Source organism: Phaenicophaeus curvirostris, chromosome 2 (genome assembly GCF_032191515.1).
Source record: "Phaenicophaeus curvirostris isolate KB17595 chromosome 2, BPBGC_Pcur_1.0, whole genome shotgun sequence".
Lineage (NCBI taxonomy): Eukaryota > Metazoa > Chordata > Aves > Cuculiformes > Cuculidae > Phaenicophaeus > Phaenicophaeus curvirostris.
Window position 1 is genome coordinate 75,778,776 of NC_091393.1, and position 18,938 is coordinate 75,797,713.

Consider the following 18,938-nt stretch of genomic DNA (forward strand, 5'->3'; position numbering starts at 1 on the left):
CTTCGCTCGCACATCCTGCCTGCCGAAACCCCACCTTCCGCGGGGCTGAGCCGGGCTGGGCTGGGCTCGAGCGGGCAGGGCGGTGGCCACGGCAGCTTCCGTAAGTCCATCACCCACCCACCCACCCACCACCATCCTCATCTTCATCCCCATCCCCATCCTCACCCTTATCCCCACCCCCATCCCCATCCTTATCCGACCCCCAGCACAGGGGGGCGGGCAGGGATGCTCCGCCGCGGGGGCCCCCCTGGGGGTTCCCCCTAGGCTCCGAGCGGCTCCGGGGATGCCTTATCCCCTTTTTATCCGCGGGGATTTTTGCATTCGATAAAGCAGGCGCGGGGACGCGGAGATTCCTAATGGGGACGGCGAGTAAAGCGGGCACCGCAGTGACCCGGGGCGCGACGCCGACCCGAAGGCGAAGCCCCAGCTCGTCGAGGGGATGCGGGAGCATAAAGGGGAGCATCCTTGTCAGACCGAGGGCTGGGAAGGGCCTGAGGGCGGCTTGAGCAGCACCCTCTGGGCGGCTGAGGTTTCTTGCCCCGCGCTGAGTATGCGGCAGGATGCGGTGTCAGGGCTCGGCCTGGCTTCTTTTAAGGGAGTTCCCCCTTCCTCCGATTTCCAAGTGCAGCTGGCAAACCAAAGGTCTGCAGAGATTTTTGGCTGGTGTTCAGCGCTGATGCTGTCCAAGGGATTTTTCAGTACGTGCTGAGATGCACAAGATATCAGGGACCCCGCAGTGTCTTTCTCCTCTCACCTGGAAGGGATCACAGGTGACTCCAATACTGAAAAGTATCATATTGTGGTTGGACGTTGCCTGGTATGGAAACCTGCCCTTGGGGCTTGTCTAATCTCTGCTTGCCCTTTCCACCTCCATGGAGGATCTCCGTGGATCCATCCCTGTGGATGCGGGGTCCATCAACATCAGCCCGAGGGGTATCTTCAACAGACCCCATTGATTAAAGCCCCACGTGGTTCCTGTTGCATCCTGGGGTCTGAAACGTTTTTTCTCCCTCTGCGCTTGCGTGACCTCAGTCTGCCACTGAGCTCAGTCTTCCCAAGTATTTTGAGACACAGAGCTAAGAATAACTTTGATGGTGCCTGTGCCGAAGCTGCTCCCCGTGCCTGCAGCCATGTCCAGTGCAGGTAGGCAGGGTGGGAAAGGCTGCCTGGCAGGGGCTGGGGGTGAGGGGCAGTTCCCCAGCCCTCAGCAGGCTGGGGAGGTGGCGAGGTGGGAGCTGGAGGCTCTCCCGGGCTCTGCATTTGGGTTTCTTTCTCCTGCAGCCCCCGCTGGGCTCTGGGCAGCAGCTGGGGCCGGAGGAGCCATCCTGACAGCTCTGCAGGAGAGGAGCGCCTGGCCACTGCCACAGGCTGCCAGGGGGCTGGTTGTGGAGCAGGAATTGGAGGGAGGAGACGAGGTTTAAGGGCTGAGCTCCAAAAATTTGGCATTATCGTAGAGCAGAGAAGGGCTGGCACTGCCTCGGAGAAGGATAATGGGTTTAGAGTATCCCATGGCAGGCAGAGCGATGGGGAGGAATAGATTTTTTCCTCCTGAAAAATCTGGTTAGGGCAGCCGACTCGGGTCAGCAGCCAGGCTGATGCTCTACGGACATGCCAGGAGCTTCGCACCCTTCTCGTTGTCGCCTCCCTTCCCTCGGCTGTCACGGCTCTTCAGGACAATGGGAGCCGCCTCCTTAGAGCTGCCCTGGGATGGGGCGCTGGGGAGGCAGCGAGCCAGCGCTGGCATCCTAGCTCACTGCCCCGAGAGGGTTGCTGGCTCCTGGCCTGCTTTGTGCGAAGAAACCTCCGGAGCGTCCGGCTCAGCAGGAGCCGAGGCGGCTGGGGAAGGAGCGGAGCCACCCGCCGAGGCCGGGTCCCTCTCCAGGGGCCTCTGCCTTGGCGCCGAATCCCGCTGCCTCCCGGCCAGGCTGGAGTCACCCCTGCCCTTGCGCGTGTGCCGGCAGGCGCCGAGCCGCCTCTTCCTTCCCTCGCCCTCCGGCAGCCCCGTCGGCAGCGCCCCTCACCGCCCCGCCGGGCCCCTCCCTTCCCGGCCCGGCTGACTCAGGGCTCAGGCAGCCGGGGCGGCTCGGGAGGGAGAGGGAGAGGCGGCCTGGGTCGGGACGAGCCGGGACGAGGGAAGGTCCTGGAAAGCTGGGCCGGAGGACAAAGCCTGGAATGACTCTGGGCTCAAGCCCTTCTGCACCCTCTGCCCTGGGATAACGCTCACAGCCCAGAAGGCCAACTGCACCCTGGGCGGCATCAGAAGAAGGGCGGCCAGAGGGTGAGGGAGGGGATTCTGCCCCTCTGTTCCTCTCTTGTGAGACCTCATCCGGAGTACTGTGTCCAGTTCTGGAATCGTCAACATAACAAGGATCTGGAACTCTTGGAACGGGTCCAGAGCGGGGCTACGAAGATGATCAGAGGGGCTGGAGCACCTCCCGTATGAGGACAGGCTGAGAGAGTTGGGGTTGTTCAGCCTGGAGAAGAGAAGGCTCTTAGACCTTATAGCGACCTCCCAGTACCTGAAGGGGCTACAGGAAAGCTGGGGAGGGACTTTTTACAAAGGTTTGTAGTGATAGGACTAGGGGGAATGCCTTTAAATTGGAGATGAGCAGATTTAGACTAGACATAAAGAGAAATTTCTTCACGATGGGAGTGGTGAGACACTGGCACAGGTTGCCCAGGGAAGATGTGGCTGCCCCATGACTGGAGGTGTTCAAGGCCAGGTTGGATGGGGCCTTGGGCAGCCGGGTCTGGTGGGACATGTCCCTGCCCATGGCAGGGTGGTTGGAATTAGATGATCTTTAAGGTCCCTTCCAACTCAAACTATTCTATGATTGCATGATACTCTAAACCCATAATCCTTCTCTGCGGCAGCACCAGCCCTTCTCTCCTCTTCAACAGCCCCTATCCAGACGGGAGAGCAGCAGCTGGGAGTAACCAATCCAGCCCTCGAAGCTGCTCTGTTCCTTTGGTGTCCTCTAAAGACAGCAGGACTTCCATGGCTGGGCTGGAGACCAGGGCTTGGAATGGGGCTGCTGCCAGGATGGAATTTGGGCAGGTCCTTTCATCCCTGGGGATGCTCTGTGTATAGTTCTGCTCGCTGCCCTGGGGCAGTGCTGTTGGAGAAGGTCCCTGCTGTGGCCGTGGTAGGGATCTGGTCTCTGAGCCTGGCACTGTGTGAAAGGGCTGACGTCCTCAGCAAGATGCATGGGTGCCAGTCCTGCCTCAGACCAGCCTTGCCTGTTTCATTGCAGGGAGCGGAGCTGAAGGTAGCGCTGCCAGTGGCCAGCTATGATGCCCTTTGGTGGGATGGCTGCACGTCTACAGAGAGACCGCTTGAGAGCCGAGGGGGTCGGCGAACACAACAATGCCATCAAGTACCTTAACCAGGACTATGAGGCCCTCAAACAGGAGTGCATTGAGAGTGGAACGCTCTTTAGGGACCCCCAGTTTCCAGCTGGCCCCTCTGCCCTCGGATTCAAGGAGCTGGGGCCACACTCAAGCAAGACACGGGGGGTGGAGTGGAAGCGTCCATCAGTAAGTGCTGGGCTTTCTTCTCTTTGGGCTGGGCTGGCATCCCTGCCCTGCAACATGTGCACTAACATGGTTTGCCAAGCTGCAGGCTGGCCCTGATCTGCCTCTCTCTGTGCTCAAAGTCCCTTGAGTACTTAATAACCTTCTTTCCCAAGGGCCTAGAGCAATGTCCCATGAGTGTCTGCTCAGAAAAGCATCATGCCTAGCAGCCCTACAGGCTTTAAAATGGATGGGGCTATGTCATTGCTTCTAGGTGGCATGGCATGGATGTGTCACCCTTGGCAGCTGGGGCTTTTGCAGGTGTCTATCCCCTGGTTCCACGAATGCAAGGGGAGTGCCATTAGTCTAACTAGCCACGACCTCCCATGGCTACAACAGAAGATCTTGCCTTGCCGTACTGTGATGGCCTTGGGGTTGCAGTCAGCAGATTTCCCTGGCAGGGGGCAGGTGGGATGCATCTCTTGGGGACCGTATGTTTACCTTCCTTCTGAGTCTGAGCTGCAGAGAAAGCCAGCCTCCCAGGCCCTGCCAAGATCCAGCACCAACATCTTGATTATCTCTTCCTCCTGCAGGAATTAGTGGATGATCCTCAGTTCATTGTTGGTGGTGCAACCCGGACGGACATCTGCCAGGGGGCTCTGGGTGAGTGCTGGAGCTCTGTCTCCAGACCGAGGTCTGGGGACCAGCAAGTGGAGAGTGATGACATGGCTGCAGAAGAGGTGTCTGTGTAAGGCTGAGGATGAACCAGTTTCACAGCACCTTTCCCAAGGCCTCTGCAGTGCATTTTCATGCCAGCATCTGCACAACCATCTCTGTACCAAAGGTTTCCTTCCCATTTAGTGCAGTGGAAACTTGAAGGTGGGGGACAGCCTCCTGGTGGCTCTAGGCTGATGTGTGCATGGTTTGACCATGCTAAGATCAAGGGAGATGTAGGGTGGATCCATCACTGGCCAACAACAACACCAGGAGGTGCTCAAAAAAGCTCCTTGCTTTGGTAAATAGTAAGGGATGGCAGCTGGTAACAGTAATGAACAGAGGCGAGGATGTGCTGGTCATGACAAAATGCTTGTGAAGAAATGCAGCATGGCCAAAGGGAATGGAGAGGAGAGCTATGGAGTACGAGTGGTGATTAGTCATTTCTCCAGGCATGTCTTCCCAAGGCAAAGGCACTGAGACAAGGAGAACGGTATTACTGGGCTGGGTAGGCTGGCAAGGCTGACAACTGAGATTTCATGATCATCAGAACCAGATCTGGGTACCACCAACAGCGCTGTTCTCATCGGATCAAGCTGAGCACTTGTCTGAGAGGATTTTGTACCTTAGCACACATAGCACACTGGTTTCAGGACTGACCACATTTAATGCATCCAGTAATTAGAATAAACTTGAGGTGGTAACTGGAGCACCTAACAGCCTAGAGCACTGCGTTGGTGTTCAATTGGTCATTAAAAAGTCTGAAATCCTGCTTTGTCAAACCACAGCCTCATACAAGTTATCCAGGCTCAGGGCTAAGGTGTGGCGGGTTTTAAAGGCGAAAGAAAAAGAGGAACCAAGGCAAAGAATTTGAAGCACAGTGCTGGCCTGTAGCAGCACTTGTGGTTAAGAACACTTAGAAGAACATTTTGCAAACTGCAGTGATGTTTGTTGCCATTTGCAAAGCAGGGGCAGCAGCGTTGAACTTCTTACTTGGTAAAACTTTTTTCAAATGCAAAGTGTAATTCTGCTGAAGAACTCACTGTCTGAGATGTGGAGGGCAGTCGTATGCATGAGTCCCAGGAGGGTCTAGATAAATGGCTGTGGGAGAGGGTGCTGATGGCGACTCTATTTGATGGTCTGAAGGTAGGCTGCAGGTCAGGGGGAATCATTCCCTGTTGCCTTGAGCTAACTCTGCTCTGCAAGGTGGGCTGAGTGAGCCTCACTCCCTGAGCTCCATCTGTTTGATAGACTCTCCCCAGTATCTCCACATGGTTTTTGATCTGGGGAGTCCCAAACTTTTGCAGGGAGACCATGGTGCAGGTTCCTACACACCCACCACCTAGCCCCCTAGCCAGGGAGGTGGTGGGTGCTGACGCCAGCTTTCTCTCATTCCCCAGGCGATTGCTGGTTGCTGGCTGCCATTGGCTCCCTCACACTCAATGAGGAGCTCCTGCACCGTGTGGTGCCCCATGGACAGAGCTTCCAGGAGGACTATGCTGGCATCTTCCACTTCCAGGTGGGCTGGGAACTCCTGACCCCCTACAGTGGGTGGTCTGCATGTTGGGGAGAGGGTGGTGGGCTGAGGACATACCTCTATGGTTGGGATGAGCTAGTCATGTGATGCTCTGAGCTCACCCCACTTTCTCCTGACCCCTCAGATCTGGCAGTTTGGCGAGTGGGTGGATGTGGTGGTGGATGACCAGCTGCCTACCAAGGATGGGGAGCTCTTGTTCGTGCACTCAGCTGAGTGTACAGAGTTCTGGAGCGCTCTGCTGGAGAAAGCCTATGCCAAGTAGGTAACCCCATGGTGGGCTTGTGGGTGGGGGACGGGGCATCTCACTCTGCAGGGTGGAGAGGAGTGAGTCTCTTCTATCCCTGGTTCTGCTTGTGCTGGGTACCTGGGAAGTGGTGATGGGCTGCATCCCTGTCACCTCACGCACCTCTTTTTCTGGCTGGTGCTCAGGCTCAACGGCTGCTACGAGTCGCTCTCAGGAGGCAGCACCACTGAGGGTTTCGAGGACTTCACTGGTGGTGTGGCAGAGATGTATGACCTCAAGCGGCCGCCACGCAACATGGGCCACATCATCCGCAAGGCGCTGGAGAGGGGTTCCCTGCTGGGCTGCTCTATTGATGTAAGTGGTGCTCTGGGATGAGCCAGGGGCTCTGCTCCAGCAATGGCCAAAGCAAGGTCTCACAGCCCAAGGTCATGTGAGCAGTCCTGTCATTGGAACACTGGGTTGCTTCTTTCCCCTTCTAGCAGAGCACCCTTTCCAGAGCCAATGTGGCAACCCTGGGGCACAATGTGTGGGGCTGCAGGCCAGCTGCTGAGAACAGGCTCCTGTGGATGGAGCGGGAATGTCCATCTGAAGCACAGGCTGTTGAACAAGAGTCTGCCAATAGGTCTAGCCGTGTCTTGTGTCATCATCTGTGAATTACATGGAGTGAGCTTTTCCATCCACTTCCTCTAGTGAAATCCTTTTCCTGCCTTCTGAAGTTCAGGCGGTTCTCTGATGTATCTTCAGGTTCCTTCAGCTGGGAACCTCTTTTTACATTGTCCTCAGCCAGCAGCCTTTGAGCAAAGGGAGCTGCTATTTGCTGCTTCTCTTAGCTGGAGCAGTGCTGAGCAAGGAAAGGGGAATCCTCTGTGCAGTGGAGGGAAGGCGTAAGGATAGGACTACATGAATTTAATCATATTCACTTGAGCTTTGCACGTTCTCCTTAGATCACAAGTGCCTTTGATATGGAAGCGGTGACCTTCAAGAAGCTGGTGAAGGGCCATGCCTATTCTGTCACAGCCTTCAGAGAAGTGAGTAGGCTAGGTGAGACTTTAATAGCAATAATATAGCTGAGCCAGTGGTATAGGCTCAACGTCCTGTGTCTGGTGACTGGCAGGTGAACTACCGGGGTCAGCCGGAGCAGCTCATTCGCATCAGGAACCCCTGGGGTCAGGTGGAGTGGACTGGAGCCTGGAGTGACGGGTGAGTTGGAACAGATGGGACTTCAGTCCTGCTGCTGGTAGGCCAGCAGGCACTGCATGCACAGCAGTTGAGTGCCTCATGCTGCCAAGGGGAATTTCACAGTGTGCAGTGCCACTCACATCAGGGAGGTAGGCAGTTAAGGGCCAGCTCTGAAATGCTGTCAGTTCACCCTGAGTAGTCCTCATCTAATTCCTTATCTTCTGTCCTGCTATTTCAGCTCCTCCGAGTGGAACAACATCGACCCCGGTGACAGGGAAGAGCTGCAACTGAAGATGGAAGATGGAGAGTTCTGGTGAGTGCCAGACAAAATGCTGCTTTTCTTCAGCAGGCAGCCTGGGAAGGAGCAGAGGAGTTGGGGGAAGATCACATGGTCCTGTTTCACCTGAAATGCGTGACCTGCCTTTATGAGCAAGTTTTCTAGAACCGGGGAGCCTGCTAGTGTTTTCTAGTTAATAATTTTCCTCCCTTCAATGAAATTCAGCCCAACTAAATGCAAAATAAACATCTAGGAAGGGTAAACATCCTTACTTCCCAAACCTACCAGCGGGCTTTAAATGAGCTATAACTGCTTGAGGTAAAAGAGCTCAGTGTTGCTTAATTCTCCTAAAATGTTGGCTGGACCCAGCTGCTTGTGCTCCTCTCCCTCCCTTTGAGTGGTGCCCTGGCCTCAACCCCTGCCTGCCTCCTGCAGGATGTCTTTCCGGGACTTCATGAGAGAGTTCTCCAGGCTGGAGATCTGCAACCTGACCCCTGATGCCCTCACCAAGGATGACCTCAGCAGGTGGCACACACAGGTGTTTGAGGGCACGTGGCGTCGGGGTAGCACTGCTGGGGGCTGCAGGAATCACCCAGGTACCTCCCTGCCCTGCATCACCACTCTTAGCTCTACAGTGCAGCCGGATGTCTCATCCATGCATCCTCTTCTTCCCAGCCACATTCTGGATCAACCCCCAGTTTAAGATCAAGCTACTGGAAGAGGATGATGACCCCGGTGATGATGAGGTGGCCTGCAGCTTCCTAGTAGCTTTGATGCAGAAGCACCGGCGTCGAGAGCGGCGGGTGGGGGGTGACATGCACACCATCGGCTTCGCCGTCTATGAGGTAACCCTTGCCCGCCCTGATGCTGCTTCCTTGGGACTGGCTCGGTCCTGCCAGGACTTCATACCTCAGTCTGCAGGGAAGCCTTTTCCACCCGCTTTGGCCAGTCTGCGGGATGTCCCCTTCCTGTGCTCACTGTGGCTGTAAAGGATGGGGGCAGGTACTGAGATTCTGATTTTTTTTTCCCCTTTTCTCTCCACCCTGCAGGTTCCTGAGGAGGTACGTCTCGAGCCACCAGACCCTACCGCCTCTTAGAAGGGAGTGCAAGAGTGGGCAGGAATGGGTTAATGCACATGCATACACGCATGCACATACATGGTGTGGGAGCTCCCACCTCCACACTGGCAGTGGCTAGGATGCTAATGGATGCTGGGCACCTCCATGTGGGAGGGATGACTCCCACTGGGATGGGAACGGCAGGGATGTCCTGTCCAACTGGGCTGGCTTTGGTCTTGCCACTTCCTGGAGGTCCCCCCTTTGCTGGGCTGTTGTCCACAAGTGCCTTTGCTCCTCCAGGCCCAGGGCAGCCAGAACGTGCACTTGAAGAAGGACTTCTTCCTGCGAAACCAGTCACGGGCACGGTCTGAGACCTTCATCAATCTGCGAGAGGTGAGCAACCAAATCCGGCTGCCCCCTGGCGAGTACATCGTTGTGCCTTCCACCTTCGAGCCACACAAGGAAGCTGACTTCATCCTGCGGGTCTTCACCGAGAAGCAGTCAGACACTGAGTGAGTTCCTGCCTGGCCAGGGAATGCCCTGTGTCTGTGAGCAGCAGGGCATTTCCTCACTGCAAGCAACCCCGCTCACCACTTTGGTTTTTCTCCTTTCTGCCCCCAGGGAGTTGGATGAAGAGATCTCAGCAGATCTGGCAGATGAGGTAGGAGCCGCCGCTCTGGTTCGGTTGATGCCAAGGCTCTGGGCTTTGGAGGGGGTGCTGCAGGCAGGAGGTGGCTGCCTGGGTTTGGGATGTCACTGTGACTGGAGAGGGACCGATGGGGTCAAGGTGATGGGGATGTGGGAGGTAATAAAGTAAAGAAGATCTTCCCTTCTGGTTTGGGTTTGCTGAGCCTGGGAGGCAGTATGATGCCTGGGTTTGACCACTAACATCTTTTTTCTGGCCTGCATCACCCTAGGAGGAAATAACTGAGGATGACATAGAGGATGGCTTCAAGAACATGTTCCAGCAGCTGGCAGGGGAGGTGGGTACAGCTGCACCAAGCTCTGAAGGAACCTGGGGAGGGGACAAGTTGGGACAGGACCCCAGGCCATGAGAGCTCCAGCCCGCCTCATGATCACTCAGTCCCGTCCTCTAGACAAATGCCCTTCTGCCCGCAGCTCAGCCCAACTCCCCCTGGGGGTGGTGTGACAGGAGCAGGTTTGGGGAGAGGATATCCAGCTGTGCCCTTAAGTCTTCTGAGCATGCAAGAAATGCAGTAGCATTCTGTTTTCTGACTAAAGGCAGAGATGTTTAGGCAGGAGAGGGGGAATGGCCACAAGTGTGTTGGAGAGCAGGCAAAGGGGTGCTGCTAACTCTGCTTCTCCTGCAGGACATGGAAATCAGTGTCTTTGAGCTCCGGACTATTCTGAACAGAGTTATTGCTAGACGTAAGTGCTGCCTTTCCCACCCCTTGCTCCCCGCAGCCCAAGCTGGCTCAGCAGCTTGGGTTTTGATGCATGTGCTCAACCTCCTCATTCCTCCTCAGACAAAGATCTGAAGACGGATGGGTTCAGCCTGGACTCCTGCCGCAACATGGTCAACCTGATGGATGTATCCTCTTGGCGCTGCGGGCAGGGGCCAGCTTCCCTGGTGCTCAGCTTGCCAGCAGCAAGACTTCTCCACAGGAGCTGGGGCTCAGCTCTCCACCCGTGCCAAGGCTGTTCATCAGGAAGGAAGAAAGGGGTCTTTGTGGCTTCAGGTCCACCTACCCTACACCCCTGGGCTTCAGCAGAAGGTTTTTTGGAAAGAGACATCTGTTCCCCTGCTTGTTTTGGGCCCTGGATTCACCACTGGAAGCCCAGCCTAGCCCCACTCACACATTTAACCTTCCCTGCCAGGATGAATAGTCTTGTGCTTCCCTTCCCCACAGGCTCCCCAGCCTGACATGCTGTGATACCACTCAGCATTCAAGGTGCTTCTAGAAGGGAACGAGGGCTGTTGGGCGTCTTTCCCCAAAACCCATCCTGTCCAGCAGGTGTAAAGCAACAGGAGCCATGGTCTGTGTTCCTGCTTGCATAAGGGCACACACCTGAGGGGTCAGACGTGGGGACAGAAGCACCTCTGAGCCCTCCTCCAGCCTAGCCCTGCATTGCTGCAGGCCAGCCTGGTTTTACTCCAAGGACACCTCAGCAATGTGTGTCCTACAGCAGCAGCATGGCTGCTCCTGGGCTGTGGCATGGCAGCTAGTTTAAGCTTTGCATTGTCCCTGCTGGGTTGCAGGCTCTGATCTTGCTGATGCTGCAGGACACAGAGGGGAAGTTGGGAGAGAAAATTGGGCAGGCCAAGCGTGGCCAGGCTTTTCTTGCTTCAGGTGGCTGGGATCTGATGGTTTTGCCTTTATGCCATTCCCTTTGGTGTCTGCTTTCTCCTTGACCCTCTGCTCCCTAGAAAGATGGCAGTGCCCGCCTTGGGCTGGTGGAGTTCCAGGTCCTGTGGAACAAGATCCGGAGCTGGCTGGTGAGGAGAAGCGGGAGGCATGGCACACTCTACAGAGCTAGCACCCCTCCTGGGACATCAGGGTGAGGGTACAGCCAGGCTGGAGAGCACGGGAGAGCTTACCCTGCACATCTTCTGTGTTCTTTTTGCAGACCATCTTCCGCCAGTATGACCTGGATAAGTCGGGCACCATGAGTTCCTATGAGATGCGCATGGCTCTAGAGTCAGCTGGTAGGTCGGGAGAAGGATGGAGCTGGAGAGGGAACTCCTGCTTTCAGAGCTGGAGAAGAGTAAAATCAGCCTATACTGCATGCTTGGAGCCACCTGTCATGGTAGTGAGCTGTGGCCCACGTCTGTGCTGAGCTCTCTCCATCCCATCTGTGCCAAGTGCTGGAGCCTCAGAGTTGGGGACGCATGCAAGGTGGTCCCAGCCTCTGCGCACCTCTGACCTGCAGGGTTCTGTCGTGCCAAAGCAGAGGCCTGGGGTGAATCAGTGAGCTAACTAGTCACATGGCTCCAGGGAAAGCATCAATGCCCTTCCTTGGGTGGACTGGTGGCCCCTTCAGGTGGGGAGCATGAACTTTCATAGTTACACTGTCCTCTCCTGCCTCCCCTGGGGTGCTGACTGCTCTGTCTTGCAGGTTTCAAGCTGAACAACAAGCTGCATCAGGTGGTTGTGGCCCGCTATGCAGACGCTGACATGGGTGTGGACTTCGATAACTTTGTCTGCTGCCTTGTGAAGCTGGAGGCCATGTTCAGTGAGTGGTGTTTTGGAGAGGGAGGGCAGGGACAGAGGAATGAGTTTCTCACCTTGATCTTGTACCCTGCAGGGTTCTTCCGCAGCATGGACCCTGAAGGCACTGGCACTGCTGTCATGAACCTTACCGAGGTGAGAGCTCAGCCCTGTTTGAACTGGATTGGGAGACAACGGGACAAGCCCCGTGGGAAGGGAGTTGGGAGACAAAGGGACAAGCCATTAGGGTCAATAGGACACCTGGGGTGGGTGGTTAAAAGTCCTCCAGCCCCTTCAATAGGGAAAGAACTCATAAAGATCAAAATGAGAAAATAGAAATGCTGCAGGCTTTGTGTTTCTTGGAGGGCAACAGCCCCTGCTCTCATCCCTTCTCTCTCTCCTTCCCAGTGGCTGCTGCTGACAATGTGTGGTTAGGAGCTACGACAGATCTGCTGTGGCTGGGACACCCCTGCAGGCCAGTCCTCCTCCAAGTGCCTCCCCTTGGATCGATGGACACAGGATACTCTTCCCCGCCTTGCTCCATCCCGTGCTGAGCCACCAGCCCAGCCTCCCGGCAAGCCTCACACCCTCTTCGGTGGACCAGGGATCAAAGCAGGCAGGGGACACCCTTCTTTTCTGGGCTGTGCTTCTTTCCACTCCCCTTCTCCTCTCTTCCCACCCCAGAGTAGGAGGGCAAGCAGCATGGGGAACCTGTGCATCCCTGCACCGAGCTTGGTGGGAGTGAAGGAGCAGGCTGGGAGCCAGCTGCAGAGCAGAGAGAGGCAGGAGCTGCAGAGGAAAGAGTGGGGACTCCTATCATTTACTGTCCCACCTCAACTGGCATGCATTGCCTGCCTCCGTGCATGCCTGGGAGTATCAGAAGGTACTGCCTTGCTCAGGCAGAGGCAGTGGGTTCCCATGGAGCCAGAGTGGCCTTCTGGAAGGAAGAAAGGCTGTACTCTTCTTCTTGAAGCCCTTGCACTGCACTCATCACCACTAAGCACGACCAAAGCATGGAGCCCACTGGCTCTTTCTGCGTGGCCTTCAACACATCCCTCCCACCTCCATACTCCTGCCTTTGCCCCACCACTGGGTCATGCCTTGCAACTTAAGCACTGAATGTTTGGGGCTCCCCTGCCACATGAACATGTGCCACCCTGTAACGCAGCAGAAGCTTCTCTTTTCCACGAGGGATAATAATGCCACCACGGTGACAGCGGCTTGGCCTCTCCTCCCATTCCTGGGAGCTCCCAGGGCATCTGCTGCCCCTGCTTCTGGTCCACAGTGAGGCTAGCGGGGGGCCAGCACCCAAGAGGCAATGCCTTCCCCCAGAGAGGAGGTGGGTTGGTTTAAGGGGGTGTTGTTCTGCACGCAGTTGGGTTTTTTCCTCCCTTTCCCTCACCCTTTCACACTGTTGCGCTCCCCTCCTCCCTTGGGCTCCTTCTCCCAGTGCAGATGGACTCCAGTGCCAACATATTTGCACTTATCTATGCTCTTCCACTCTCCTCGCCATCTGGGTTTACAGGGTGGCTCCAGCTTGGTGGTGGGTGGTGGCCCATCCCTTGCCCTGTAGAGGCAGGCAGGTAGTTTAGCCTCCCCCAGACCTCTGCCATGGCTGGAGGATGCGCCTGCAGCAATAACCACTGCTGCCCGACTGGCAGCTCCGCTTCCTCGCCCCGCTCACTGCGCAGTCCGGGAATAAACTGAGATCTGTTGGATGTGTGGCCTGGGCCGTGTCTTGGGCAGCGTGTCCTCTCTGCTCACTGCTGCCTGGGTTAGGAGAACCAGAGCCAAGCCCAGGGCACGCTGCACGCCCAGCCTGGGGCACAGGTGGAGGAGCACCACGAGGTACAGGTCTTGCCATGAGGATTGGAAGGGAGTCCATATCCCCTACAGTTTTATAAAACTCGCCTCTTCATGTGCAGGGGGCTTGTTACACTGACACAGAGGGGCAGTATCACGTAAGGAAGCACTGCTTTCCAATGGGAGAGCAAGCAGCATGCTGTTAGCAGGACTATTTGATTATCACAGCGGGGGTTTCAAGTGGAGGAAAAGCCCATACTTGCTCTCCAATGTTAGCATTGGTGCCAAGCTTTGCGCCAGCCTCTGCTCAAGGGAGATGGGTGTAGCCATGCTCCTGCTCAGCTAGGGCAGCCCTGGGTCTGGCCACGGTGTCCCAAAGGCCAGCCCAGGGCACCAGTGGGTGCTCTGCCACACATGCAGCTGAATGGACCAAACTGTCACGGTCCCCCTGCCTTACCAGCGGCCTGGAAGGTGGCTGAAGGCAGACAGCAAGGCTGGGTTTGGCCCAGCAGACTTTGAGCTGGGACATATCAGCATTGCTTAGAGTTAGCTGCTGTGACTGAGCCCCAGGGTCAGTGCTGCCCTACCCAGCCCCTTGCCAGCATCTCCTCTGCCAGTGGCACAACTGGTGTCTGCTCTTCGAGAAGGGTGTCTTGGGAGAGCTGGGGTGAGGAAAAAAGGTCGACTCAGGTAGGATGGAGTTAACCGTGGAGTGGGCAGGAAGGCAGCCTGGAGCTCTGGACCCTGGAAGGGGACCACATGAGATATGTGACCCTAGGCAGGGGTCATGGGAGAATGGTGTTTTCCCCTGCCTCCTTTGAGGCCCTGCAGGTTACAGCTGGAAGCAAAAGCCTTCCACGAAAGTGACGCTGGAGGGCTGGGTGGTAGAGCTTTTAACTGCCTGGCTCAGAGCACGACTGGCTGTCAGCGTGTGCATCCTGCCCTTTGCTGAGGTGTGATGGCAGGAAGGAGCAGCCAGCCAGTCACATCCCCAGGCTGCCTTCTCCTGCCAAGACTCCCCAGGGCTGGATGCAGATGGACTACTTCCACTTGGCTCTTAGTTACCTGTGAGCTGAGCTGCCCCTTCTGGAGTGAGGGTATGCTGGGGCTTGCCAGCCTGCATCTCCACACAACCCTGGATCCCCTGGGAAACAAAGGTTGAGGTGGGGATGGGACAGAGGCAAGCATGCAAAACTGCCATCGTGTCACAGCTGTGGGGCCTCGTCATGTGCACACAGGCCCAATTGTAGGACACGGTGACATCCTGGCTTTGGGGTGACAGGTGCCCTTGGCGTAGCCTTGCCAGAAGCCCCTGTCTCTCTCCCTCTGGGCACCAGCTGGCAGATCCCTTCCCTTGCCGGGCGAGCAGCTGGCAGGCCAGTACTGGTGGGGGGGGTGGCAGGCGGGGGTCCCCAGCTGCCACCTAATGCCATGAAGAGGAGCCTGGCTTGTCCCCCTTGTTGCAAAGGGGACAAGGGGGACTCCCAGTAGAGTCTTTAAATGCTGGTGTAAGACGAGCAGCAAGAGGGGCTGGCAGCCAGATGTGTCCATAAGCCGCTCTTAGCTTTGGGTTTGTCTTGCAACGGGCACTACGGAGCCAGCCTGCTCCCAGGTTCACCACCCCTGTCCCACAAGGTCTGTGTTGTGTGGGAGTGCACAAGGTGGGCAGGCAGCACTCATGGGTGCACAGCACCACCGCTGTGCTCCTCAGCAGTGCGGCAGCTCCTCCCGCACCCCACACCCTGTGACCCTGCCTCTCATGGCCAAGAGCCGTCTGCCCATCCTGGGCATCTCCCCTCTCCCACCGGCTGCTCCTGTCCATCCTCCAGGCATGGGTGGCGGGGGGCGAAGGATTGGAGCCCATCCCCACCTGGCCCCACCAGCTGCCCTGGCAGCTGGGCTCTGGCCCCGCTTCCCCCTCGGCTGTGCTTTGCTCTGCTTCTGGCCCGCGCCTGCAGGAATGTCGGTCCCGTGGGCACAAGGGCCCTTTGTATGAGTGGAGCCAGTGGGCGGGGGGGGCTGTGGCCCAGCCGAGCATCCCAACCCCGGGGCTGGGGAGATGAGCAGCTGAGGGCATGTGTGTGGGCAGCAGCTGCCACCAGCGTGGCCTCGCAGCTCTCAGACTCGGCAGCATCCCCACTGCTGCAAGGGCTGTCTGGGAGGAAAGCACACACCCCCCCCCCAGCCCTCCTCCTCCCTCCAGCACCAGCAGCGGGATGGTGAGAGCATCTTGCGGCTACTGCCAGCCTGGGGAGCAGTGCCAACACCAGCGCGGAGCTGGCAGCTCCTTGGCAAGCCTTGGAACCCGTGTCAAGGGATGCCATGGGCTCAGCCACCCCACGAGGGGAGCAAGAGGGCTGGGGGCACAGGGCAGCAGCTGGTGGATTTGGTCTTTTTCAGCAGCTGCCGTCTCAGCGCCAGCAACAGGGAATGTGTACGGGCAGGGGCTTTCCAGGGCCTGGTCATGGTGAGTTAAACAAACTATTTATAGTAATCGCATCCCTCCCTAGTAGGAATGGTCTGCATTCCTCCTGTGCAGCGCCAGGCACTTGGGTGCCACTGGTTTCACAAACATCTTCTCTGGTCCCCACCAGAAGGGTGAGGTACCCACAAAGAAAGGATTCTCAGCCACCGTTCGTCTTGAGCCCCCCCACTTCTGTTAGCTCCCAGTGCTGTCCATGCCCAGGGCAAGATTTGCAACAAATCTCACGCACCTTTTGAAGAGATGCCTGAGGGCCACGCCCTTCTTAGCATCTCTGCTCCCTGCTAAATCCTCTGGAACTTTAACCACGCAACAGCCGCTTTAAGCATTCCAGGTGCCAATAGTTGCTCTGTCCCCTGCACCTGCCTCTGAGATGGCGTGAGGTGGTCTTGCCCTCCCAGGAAGCGGAAACGCTGTCCTGGGAGCAGGCTGGGCACTGGCTTGTCTCTCATGGGGCAAAGGCCAGGGATCTGACCCACTCTAAAAGCTGGTACCAGCTTTGCACATTGGCTGGCAGAGCACAAGGCTGCTCAGATGGCCTTCCCTTTGCTGACAAGCAGCAGAAAGGGTCGTACCCGGAGGCAGCAGAGCTGGGTTCTGCCCAAAGGCTAGTACAGCCCACACTATTGACCCTTCAGCTGTGCTTCCTCTGAGGCCGTCTCCAAGAGGGTCACCCTCTCCCAGAGGAGGCAGAGGCTCCAGCTTGCTCCAGCCTCAGAATTTGCCCAGAGGATGTGTGGCCTATGAGCTCACCCTGCTCAGCAGAAGGACGGGCAAGCTGAATCCTCAGGGCTTTGGGACGGCTGGGAGGAGAAGACAAGAGGACAGCTATGCACAGTTCTGCCACCATCCTGAGGACAGAGTCTGCAGCTGGGCTACTTCCAGTCCTGCTCTCCCATCACTGGCGCTGCTCCATACACGGGCTTCCCAGGACCCAGTGTCTGCCTCATGCCACCAAGGAGCATCTATGCTGCTCCTTGTTTGCCGATGTCCAGGTACTCACTGACCACCTTGGAGAAATAAGTGTTACAGAGGGGTACACAGTCCCTGTTTGGGCTCAGGAAGTGTATCCCAGCTCTCCCTGGCAATTAAATAGGGGATACTTGGTTTTGTGATTGGTGTGATAAAGAAAATGGGTGCTTGAAAGGAAGCAGCCCTTATATGCACCTGGAAAAAAGGGAGCTGGCCACCTCGTGAGAGATTTTGAGCCCCTCAGTGAAGAGGGTTGGATAGGCAAGAAAAAGAGTTGAGAGAGACAGAGCAGTGACTGCAGGAGCAGAAAGTCCTCCATGGGTCAGAGGTTACAGCAAGGTTCTACGTGCCTTGGCCCAGGAAACACATGGGCACTCAGGACTTTGGTGCCCTAAATCTTGTGTTTGGAAGTAGATACTGGGGGGATTTTGTTTTCTTTTGAGGCTGCATTCTCTTCCCAGCTCTGTGCGTGACTCACCAGAGGAACAGGGTTAAGACCCTTCACCTTCCTGGGCTGTACTCTTGCCCAGTCATGAAGGGAGGATAAAGACCCTGACCTTCCAGATGGGGAAAGGGGCTCGGCAACATCTCTGCATTTTTTGGCAGAGAAAAATCTGCCTCCTTATGAGTCCCAAGAGCTCGGCAAACAAGCCCAGCCCCACTTACCACCCAACTGCAGGGATGTTGCAAGCATCTGGCTCTCACAGCAAGGCAACCCCTCCCATCCTTACCTGTTCTCGCTCCCTGAGGAGAAACAGCTTTCTGCAGAGGCCACACACTGAAGCCTCTTTGTTCTCAAAGGATTTTCCATTCCCTCCCTCAGTATCTCTGCCACATAACATTCAGACACAATGCCTCCAGGAATGTGCTGCAACACCTCTGCACCTGGCCAGCACTTCCCTTTCCCTGTGACACGGGAGGAGAGAATTCCCCGGGGCAGGTATGGTAGGCTGGGCGGTTCCTGAAGCTCAGGCAGGACTTTACCTAGGCAAAGGTAAGGCTCCCTGGGGAATATGATCTCTAGTCTCCTCCATCACTGTAGTCACTGCTACTGACTAGGGACACTGCACTTTTCATCCCAGTGGTCTCCAGCCTGCTCAGAGGTGGGACGCTGAAAGATCCCTCTGCACAGGGAGATCCTGCTGGGGATGTACTGCTGGGGAAGTCAAGACACTGAGGGAGGCAGCAACTCACCCGGGATCAGCTGCAGCGCAGCAAACCCAGGAGTCTCGAGAGCAGCCCAAGTGCTGCATCCACTGCCTCCTTGATAAAAGAGGAGAAGCTCCCTTCCAGGGAAACATAAACTCTGACACAGCTGCAGCAAAGCTTTGGTTCCTGCCTCCTTTGCCCGAGTTCTTCCCACTCTCCGTAACCGCCAGCCCTGGGCTGGTGGCAGCATTCAGCGGAGCGGTACGCCTGTGCTGAAGCCCTCTGACCACGGCAGCCCTGAAGCTTGGGAGCCTCCAGGAGGCCAGTCCAAAGGGGCAAAGGTCAGTCCCGGTCCTTGCAGCTCCCCGGGCCTGGAGATGAGCCATCAGGGAGCTGTTTCTGGTTTCGGCACATGGTGTCTCTGTGCTGAAGCACGGCCAGCCTGCTTTCCTCATCCATGGCTGGCTCCCTGAGAGGAATCTGCGAGGCTGGGAAAGGTCATCCTGGCTGAACTAACTGCCCTTCAGTGAGACTCGCTGGGCAAGGGGCAGCTTGCATCAGGCATGCTGGGAGAAGTAGCTTTCAGTCCCTTGTGTCTGTTTGTTCTCCTAAATTCTGCTTGAGTAGGAGCCAAGAGTAGGGCCTCGGCAGGGTTTTTGAAGGGAAAAACAAGGGGAGGAAATGAAGCCAGACAATGACCAGGAACGCAACAAAGGTTAGGCCCAGGACGGAAGCAGAAGGGCACAGACATGAGGCATGGATCTTCCTGCCTGTGCCCTCACCCTGGCCAGCTTGTGCTCCCCTGGTCTGCAGAGCTCTGGCTGCTTGTCCCAAGCCAGC

General features: G+C 56.8%; 1 protein-coding gene across 2 annotated transcripts; it reads left to right on the top strand.

Annotated features, from left to right (window-relative positions):
* CAPN11 (calpain 11) lies at positions 1 to 13,410 on the top strand. Of its 2 annotated transcripts, none has more exons than XM_069852546.1 (22): positions 1 to 100; positions 3,255 to 3,537; positions 4,107 to 4,176; positions 5,628 to 5,746; positions 5,889 to 6,022; positions 6,194 to 6,362; positions 6,953 to 7,036; positions 7,123 to 7,208; positions 7,426 to 7,500; positions 7,900 to 8,060; positions 8,140 to 8,309; positions 8,514 to 8,525; positions 8,823 to 9,034; positions 9,144 to 9,183; positions 9,440 to 9,505; positions 9,854 to 9,911; positions 10,010 to 10,074; positions 10,912 to 10,980; positions 11,112 to 11,190; positions 11,601 to 11,717; positions 11,790 to 11,848; positions 12,101 to 13,410. In XM_069852546.1, exons 2-22 carry the CDS (start codon positions 3,292 to 3,294, stop codon positions 12,125 to 12,127), a joined length of 2,118 nt encoding a protein of 705 aa, XP_069708647.1. In that variant the 5' UTR covers positions 1 to 100; positions 3,255 to 3,291; the 3' UTR covers positions 12,128 to 13,410. The 2 variants fall into 2 exon arrangements, with proteins under 2 accessions (XP_069708647.1, XP_069708648.1); XM_069852547.1 differs by lacking the exon at positions 1 to 100 and adding an exon at positions 994 to 1,143.
* The last annotated feature ends 5,528 nt before the right edge of the window (positions 13,411 to 18,938 follow it).

What these genes read in the sequence shown, in the direction of transcription:
- CAPN11 (XM_069852546.1), top strand. Translation starts at nt 3,292, where the DNA reads ATGATGCCCTTTGGTGGGATGGCTGCACGTCTACAGAGAGACCGCTTG. An exon ending in CTGTCACAGCCTTCAGAGAA is followed by an intron (nt 7,037 to 7,122) that starts GTGAGTAGGCTA and finishes GGTGACTGGCAG; the next exon opens with GTGAACTACCGGGGTCAGCC. An exon ending in CTGTCATGAACCTTACCGAG is followed by an intron (nt 11,849 to 12,100) that starts GTGAGAGCTCAG and finishes TCTCCTTCCCAG; the next exon opens with TGGCTGCTGCTGACAATGTG.